Source organism: Macrotis lagotis, chromosome 1 (assembly GCF_037893015.1).
Source record: "Macrotis lagotis isolate mMagLag1 chromosome 1, bilby.v1.9.chrom.fasta, whole genome shotgun sequence".
NCBI classification, from domain to species: domain Eukaryota; kingdom Metazoa; phylum Chordata; class Mammalia; order Peramelemorphia; family Peramelidae; genus Macrotis; species Macrotis lagotis.
In genome coordinates, this window is record NC_133658.1 from 127,697,917 (window position 1) to 127,706,942 (window position 9,026).

The 9,026-nt window shown below is 35.6% G+C and overlaps 1 protein-coding gene across 1 annotated transcript; it reads right to left on the bottom strand.

The window, feature by feature from the left end:
- Positions 1-5,023: 5,023 nt before the first annotated feature.
- On the bottom strand, positions 5,024-5,494 carry LOC141514909 (small ribosomal subunit protein uS8-like). The gene has a single exon (XM_074226105.1). It carries the CDS (start codon positions 5,492-5,494, stop codon positions 5,024-5,026), a length of 471 nt encoding a protein of 156 aa, XP_074082206.1.
- Between the last annotated feature and the right edge of the window lie 3,532 nt (positions 5,495-9,026).

Consider the following 9,026-nt stretch of genomic DNA (forward strand, 5'->3'; position numbering starts at 1 on the left):
GTGTGTTCTTATTTCAATCTCTACATTCTTGGGGTTTATCAAACATGAGGCTATTATTCTCATTTGCTTACCTACATTCTATGGATCAATCTCTCTACTTGCCTAGAACCAAATTGTTCAGATGATTATAGGAGAGTATAAAATCTTATAATGCCAAACTCTGTAACTTCCCACTTGTTTCATTGATATTCTTGAACTTTTGTTCCTCCATATAAATCTGCTACTTTTTTTCTAGGTCAATAAATTAAACCTTTGGAAGTTTCATTGGTACAGTATTGAACAAGAAAACTAATAAGTGATATTGTCATTTTTCTTATATTGGCTCAACCTACACATGAGCAATGAAGGTTCTTCCAATTATTTAGATGTCTTTATTTGTCTAAAGAGTATTTATATAGTTCCTGTGTTCATGACTTGGTGGAAAGACTCCTAAGTATTTATCCTATCCATAGTTATTTTAAATGAAATTTTTCTTTCTTTTTCTTTCTACTGTCATTGGTTGGTAATATATAGAATGTTGAAGATTTGAATGAGTTTATTTTATATCATGTAACTTTATGGAAGTTTTTAATTTCTTTAATTTTTTACTTGATTCTCATATTCTCTAAGTAAACTATCTCATCTCAAAAAAGGTAGTTTTCTGTGCTTATTCTTTCCTTTTTTTGTCTTAATGCTATAGTTAGCACTTGTAGAATAGTAATTGTGACAATAGACATGCTTGCTTTATACTTGAGCTTATTTTCCCATTATTGATAATGCTGATTCTTGGTTTTAGATAGTTACTACTTATCATTTCAAGGAAAACTCTGTTAATTTCTATGCTTTCTAGTCTTTTAAAAATAAGAATAAGGGGTGGCTAGGTGGTGCAGTGGATAAAGCACTAGCCCTGGAGTCAGGAGTACCTGGGTTCAAATCAGGTCTCAGACACTTAATAATTACCTAGCTGTGTGGCCTTGGGCAAGTCACTTAACCCCATTTGCCTTGCAAAAACCTAAAAAAAAATAAGAATAGGTGTGATATTTTGTCAAAAGCCTTTTCTGCATCAATTGATACAATAACATGATTTTTGTTGTTTTTATTATTAATATTGTCTATTATGCTTATAGTTTTCCTAATTATATTTCTTAATATTTAATCAGTACTAGTATTCCCTAAATTCAGCCTGGTCATGCTGTATATTCTTTTTTTTTGTCAGTCATGACTAACTTTATTTTTTTTGAATTTTACAATTTTCCCCCTAATCTCGATTCTCTTCCTCCCATCCCCCACAGAAGGCAGTCTGATAGTCTTTACATTGTTTCCATGCTATACATGGATAAAAATTGAATGTGTTGAGAGAAAAATCATATCCTTAAGGAAGAAATAAAATATAAGCAAAATTACATAATAAGATAACTTTTAAAAAAAATTAATGGTAATAGTCTTTGGTCTTTATTTAAACTCCATAATTCTTTCTTTGGATACAGATGGTATTCTCCATTGTAGATACCCTAAAATTGTGTCTGATTGTTTCACTGATAAAATGAGCAAGTCTATTAACAATGATCATCAACCCCATGTTGTTGATACAGTATAGAATGTTCTCCTGGTTCTATTCATCTTGCTCAGCATCAGTTCATGCAAATCCTTCCAGTCTTCTCTGAATTCCCATGACTCCTGGTTTCTAATAGAACAACAGTGTTCCATAATGTACATATGCATGGTGTATATTTTTTATGATCTATGGCTGTAGTCTCCTTCCTCAATAGCATACTTTGCCAGACAGGGCAAAGATGAGTCTCTATTGTTGTTCAGTCATTTGAATTCTATCCAATTCATCATTTGGAATTTTCTTGCCAAAGATATGGGAGTTTCTTGCCATTTTCTTCTCTAGTTCATTTTATAGATGAGAAAACTGAAACAAACAAGGTTAAGTGACTTGTACAGGGTCTTACAGCTAGTAAGTGTCTGAGATCATATTTAAGCTCAGGAAGATGAGTTTTCCTGGTTCCAAGTCCAGTGTTCTATACATTTCATCCTATGACTGCCCATAAGGCAAGGTTCTAGAATTCTCTAATCTTTCGGTGCCATTTTGCTGATACATGATGAAGACAAAATTTCTAGACGTTGCTTCTGAATGCTACCACACTCTTTTTTTTTGCTTTTTCTTTTCTTCCACTCATCTCCCCACTCAGTCTTCAACATTTATTAAATTTATTCCCATCTAAATCTTCAGATAGATTTATCATTTATTCTTCCCAATAAAACAGATGGGAAGAGGAAGGAAAGGAAAAAAGAGTCTACCACCTGCTACAAAATGACTTGAGTAATGAATAAAAGTTAAAACTTGGAGTCATAGGGGTGGCTAGGTGGCACAGTGGATAAAGCCCTGGAGTCAGGAGTACGTGGGTTCAAATCAGGTCTCAGACACTTAATAATTACCTAGCTGTGGGGCCTTGGTCAAGCCACTTAACCCCATTTGCCTTGCAAAAAAAAATCTTAAGACTTGGAGTCATAGAATTGAAAGAGGTAAGGAGTCTTATGAGTTCTAATCCAGTCTCTCAATTTAGCAGGAAAGAAAAAAAATGAGACCTGGAAAAGCAATGAAATTGACCAAGGTGATGCTGATAAGAAAAAGCCAGGAATAAAGACAGAGAAAGCTCTGATCCCTACTGGATGTGGCAGATCTAGGATAAAAAGCCACTGATAAGGTTTATTTAAATAATTCAGAATTCAAAGTCAGTATTTTTATCACCCTACCACAAAAAAAAAATTCCATTTAAAGTATACTCTTTTAAAGAGGATAGAGAAGAGTTGTTTTCAGTCATACCTGATTCTTTGGACCCCTATGAACTTTTTGTCCTGGAGGCTTTCTTGGCAAAGATACTAGTTTTCCATTTCCTTCTCTAGTGGTGGTCCCATTTTACAGATGGAAAAACTTAGACAAATAGGGATTAAGTGACTTTCTCAGGGTCACAGAGCTAGTAAATATCTGAGGCTGGGTTTGATGTCAGATCTTTCTGACTTCGGGCCAATGCTCTATCCATTGTACCATTTAACTGTCCTTATCCTAGGCCAAAATGGTTTCCATCAAAAATGACTAAAAATTTAAAAGTTTTGTGGCTCAAAGAGATGAAGACTTCAGATGCTTAGAAAATTCACTTATAGTCAGATGTATTTGCATCATTAATCAGCAAAAATACTATGCAAGGCTAGTGTTTTGCTCATACCTTCACTACTGGGTAACCCTGAAGACCAGTACATTCATTAATTATGCAGGCAGACCACACACAGGTTCATTCAAAAGAGGGTCATAAGCTTCAGTGCTACAAGAGATCTTAGAGATCATCTTGGTCTTTGGCCAATCACCTCATTTTACAGCAAAGGAAAATAGGACCCAGAGAGGAAAAGTAATTTCTCCAAGGTCACATAGCTAGTAAATGACAGCAAAGATTGAAAATCAGCTCATCTGATTCCAAATACTGTCTTCATCCACTACACCACCCTTTCTTTCAATCTTTCTTTGATCTTCTCTTTCTCATATTAATCATAGACAAGTCTGAACTGTGTTTATCAGGGGAAATTCTTCGAAAGAGGAAATGATGGTATTGATTAGAAACTGTAAGATCTTGTTATGAGTCAGTCCAGAATCAATACATGATGTTTAAGAATGAAAAGCCACATAGAATTTTGAAAGCAATTTAAAATTAGAATCTTGCTGACTATGATTTTCAAATTGTTTCAATCTTATTTAATTTCATTTTAGAGAACATCAGTTTACTGCATCCTTAAGGCTATTTCCAAAACAGGAAGTAAATTGGTCTAGTTGAATAAACACTGGGCTTGGACTTGCCCTCTCTTCAGCTGAGTTGCTTTCTCCTTTTGTGAGACTAACCCACTCTTGGGGAGTGTGATCCCCCAAATAAATGCCTTTTGCTTGATGAAGAAAGACTAAGTCTAATTTCTTTCAAGAGATCACCTGCATCCTGAAACTCATTATTTTTCTTAACCTCAACACTTTCAAGCCTTGTTATGGCCCTATATTGTGCATTTTATCTAAACTATATCCCTTTCTCTTAATACTTGGTAGATAAGAGATATCTAACATGCCTAATAATAATAGCAGGGAGGATTTAATAATTTACATAGGCTGCTCACAGCCATGAATTTAATTCACAAGCACCCTTTCTGGGTATGTCCTATTATGGCTGATTAGACCAATATGAACTCAGAATGCTCTAGCACATGTTGGGCACAAATAGTCCACGTGAACACTGGGGTGGGTACTCTAAACTTATGTATGTCATGTTTCCTTTGAGCTGCTTCAATTCTGCCTTCCTCATAGAGTGCATTGTCCTCACTCATTCTTTTGGAGCCTCCCAAATACTGAGCTAGCTCTGGTAATGTGAGTGTCAACTTCACTGTCATTGTGTACCTGTTGGAAAGATAAGTGTAGTACTCAAAACTCCTCCATTTGCTGTAATTGATGGTTCCAAATATTGATGGTGTGGTACTGGTTGAGGGAGCACCTGGGTTTTTTTGGTGTGAATTGTTAGATCAAAATTTGCACAAGCAGCAGAGGCTCTATCCATACTTTGTTGCATCTCAGCTTCAGAGGCTGCAGTGAGGGCACAACCATCTGCAAACAGGAGATCATGCACCAACATTCCCTCCACTTTGGAGTGGAAGAAAATAAAATAAAATAAATGATTATAGTACACTAACCTCAAAAACTCAATGAAATTTGACTCCTAGGGGTGGCTAGGTGGCACAGTGGATAGAGCACCGGCCCTGGAGTCAGGAGTACCTGGGTTCAAATCCGTCCTCAGACACTTAATAATTACCTAGCTGTGTGGCCTTGGGCAAGCCACTTAACCCCATTTGCCTTGCAAAAACCTAAAAAAAAAAAAGAAAAGAAATTTGACTTCTACAAGGTAGGGACAACCTTGATTTCCATGCTAAAGTGTTTGAACTTTTATCTTCTAGTGGAAAAACTTTTAAAAAAGGAGAAAATACTAATAGGTACAACATATAAACCGAAAATTCAAACATAAAAGAAGTTAGGGATGCCTATAGGAAAGTATTTAGGTTTTTTTTTTCCCCACAGTCCACTGGAGCATTTTATTTGTAAAAATCCCAGGTTTTTTCTTTCCATGTGTTTTTGTCTCACTTCCTCATGGTCCATGATGCCAGCTGAGGTTTTAAGCACAATGAACCCAAACTGATGAGATGGTAGCAGATTATTGTGCCACTTTTCCAGATCTTTCAATTGAACATCAAATCTGGGGCTGATTACACCACAATTGTTTAATCTGCCCGTGAGATTCACAAAAATTTTTCCGGCTCTATGATCATCAATGATCTCAAATTCACCAATGTAACCATGCTTCATCATCACAGTTAAAAACCGGACAATTACATTAGAGCATGGCCTAATGAGAACCTGGTGTTTTCCTCGCTTTTCTGCATTCTTGATGCTTTTGAGAGCATCTGTCAGGACATTCATGTGCACCATGGTGGCAGCACTGCAAGATGGCAGAAAGAGCAAAAGTATTAAGTTTTGATAAAAAGCAAAATAAATAAGAGTAGGGCTTTCCATATGTTGGTTGCTACAATCTTGATACCATCTTAGCAGTCAGGTACCAAGATGAGGAAAACAACAGTTATTATTTAATGAAAATGCATTTCAGATGTTCAAACCACAACTAGATTGAAGAAAAAGAGCTATAAAAAAACTTCAGATGACATAAATTATTTGGGAATTTAGCTGCCAACATAACCTCAGGGACTAAATGAACACAATTACAAAACACCTTTCACACAAGACACTTCTAAGAAATTGGAGAAATACTCAGGCAAAATGAACTAATATAACAAAAATGAAAATTCTACCTAAGTTAATTTACTTATTCAATGCCATACCAATTAGACTACCAAAGAATAATTTTATAGAACTAGAAAAATAATAACAAAATTAAACTGGAAGAATATAAAGGGAATCAATGAAAAAAAAAAGTGTAGACAGCCTAGCAGAACTAGATTTCAAACTGATAATGGAAAAATGTGGGGTGGTCTACTCTAGGGTTGAAGATGTGAATGAATTCACTAAAAAGACCAACTCTTGACCCAGAACTAACTGGGGTCAAAAAAGAAAGTAAAGAAGGAAAATAAGGACAGTAACAAGAGTGTTGCCACAGGATTTATCAGTAGCAGCCAGCAAGGGATAAATTGCACAAAGAGGGAGAGCAGCAAAAAAGAAGAGAAATTAAGGATAGTTGCAAGGTTGTTGCAAATGGACTAGGTAATCTTAAGGAAATCACTACAGTTCCTTAAGAAAGTAACAAAGCTAAGAAAGAAAGTTAGGACAGTTGTAAGGGCATTGCAACTGGGCTGATAACAGCAGCCAGTGTTTATATAGGGAAATGTTCTGAGAAAGGGCCAAGGGAAAAGTTAGAGTAACATTAAGGAGGGACTAAAGAATGGATAACACATAAACTGTACATGTCCTGAAGGATCAACTTAGTATCTTCATGTAGTTTTTCAGTCAGGTAGACAATGCAATGGGAGTATGGGCAAATTTCAAATAATTTCCAGCCCTGAACAGTGGGTGTGGGAATAGGTGGGGTTTAAGTGGTTTCAATAGCTTTGAACAATGGTAAGGGAGTAGTACATGGGTAGTTCAAAGTCTTAATCCTTTTAGGTTAGGACAGGGATTTATTGTTTTTTGATAGGGGCTTGTCTTGTACCTAGAGATTTTAAAGTCCTTGCCTGGAGGAAGGTACTTCACTGAAGTTGGGTGATTCATTAAACTATGATATAAAAAGTAATCATGAAAAGAATATGGTACTAACTGAGGAATCAATAGAATAGATTCAGTACACAATATACAATAGTAAATGACTATACTAATCTAGCCTTTGATAAACTCAAAAAGAACTCACCATTTGACAAAAGTTGCTGGGAAAACTGGAAAGTAGTTTGAAAGGGACTACTCATATATTAACATCTCACATCATATCCCAAGATAAAGTCAAAATGTATAAATGATCTGGACATAAAGAGTGGTGTCATCAGTAAATTAAGGGAGAATGGGGAAAAGATACCTATCAAATCTGTGGATAAAAGAAGAGTTTAAGACTAGACAAGAGATAGTGAGGATCATATACAGTAAAATGGATAATTTTTTTAAATTTATTTTTATAAAAGATATTATTTGAGTTTTATAATTTCTCCTAATCTTGCTTCCCTCCCCCCACCCCACCCCCCACAGAAAGCACTCTGTCAGTCTTTTCTTTGTTTCCATGTTGTACCTTGATCCAAATTGGGTGCAATGAGAGAGAAATCATATCCTTAAAGAGAAGAGAAGTCTAAGAGGTAACAAGTTCAGACAATAAGATATTTGTTTTTTTCTAAATTAAAAGGAATACTCCTTACACTTTGTTCAAACTCCACAGCTCCTTATCTGGATACAGATGGCACTCTTCTTTGCAGACAGCCCAAAATTGTTCCCGATTGTTGCACTGATGGAATGAGCGAGTCCTTCAAGGTTGAACATCACTCCCATGTTGCTGTTAGGGTGTACAGTGTTTTTCTGGTTCTGCTCATCTCACTCAGCATCAGTTCATGCAAATCCTTCCAGGTTTCCCTGAAATCCCATCCCTCCTGGTTTCTAATAGAATAATAGTGTTCCATGACATACATATACCACAGTTTGCTAAGCCATTCCCCAATTGAAGGACATTTACTGGATTTCCAATTCTTTGCCACCACAAACAGGGCTGCTATAAATATTTTTGTACAAGTAATGTATTTACCCTTTTTTCTCATCTCTTCAGGGTATAGACCCAGTAGTGGTATTGCTGGGTCAAAGGGTATCCACATTTTTGTTGCCCTTTGGGCATAGTTCCAAATAGCTTTCCAGAAGGGTTGGATGAGTTCACAGCTCCACCAACAGTGTAATAGTGTCCCAGATTTCCCACATCCCTTCCAGCAATGATCATTATCCTTCCTGGTCATACTGGCCAGTCTGAGAGGTGTGAGGTGGTACCTCAGAGAAGCTTTAATTTGTATTTCTCTAATGATTAATGATTTAGAGCATTTTTTCATATGGCTATGGATTACTTTGAACTCCTCATCTGTAAATTGCCTTTGCATATCCTTTGACCATTTGTCAATTGGAGAATGGCTTTTTGTTTTAAAAATATGACTCAGTTCTCTGTATATTTTAGAAATGAGTCCTTTGTCAGAATCATTAGTTATAAAGATTGTTTCCCAATTTACTACATTTCTTTTGATCTTGGTTACATTGGTTTTATCTGTGCAAAAGCTTTTTAATTTAATGTAATCAAAATCATATAATTGGTTTTTGGTGATGTTCTCCAACTCTTCCTTAATCATAAACTGCTCCCCTTTCCATAGATCTGACAGGTAGACTGGTCCTTGATCTTCTAATTTGCTTATAGTATTGTTTTTTATGTCTATGTTCATGTCCTGTAACCATTTGGATCTTATCTTGGTAAAGGGTGTGAGGTGTTGGTCTAATCTAAGTTTCTTCCATACTAACTTCCAATTATCCCAGAAGTTTTTATCAAAGAGGGAGTTTTTATCCCAATGGCTGGACTCTTTGGATTTATCAAACAGCAGCTTACTATAATCCTCTCCTGATTTTACACCTAGTCTATTCCACTGGTCCACCATTCTATTTCTTAGGCAATACCAAACAATTTTGATGACTGATGCTTTATAATATAATTTTTGATCTGGTAGTGCTAAGCCACCTTCATTTGCATTTTTTTCATTAAGCTCCTGGCAATTCTTGACTTTTTATTTCTCCATATGAATTTACTTACAATTTTTTTCTAACTCGTTAAAGTAATATTTTGGAATTTTGATTGGTAGGGCACTAAACAGATAGTTTAGTTTTGGTAGAACTGTCATTTTTATTATATTAGCTCTACCTATCCATGAGCAGTTGATATTTGCCCAGTTATTTAAATCTAATTTAATTTGTGTGAGAAGTGTTTTATAATTGTTTTCAAAAAGATTCT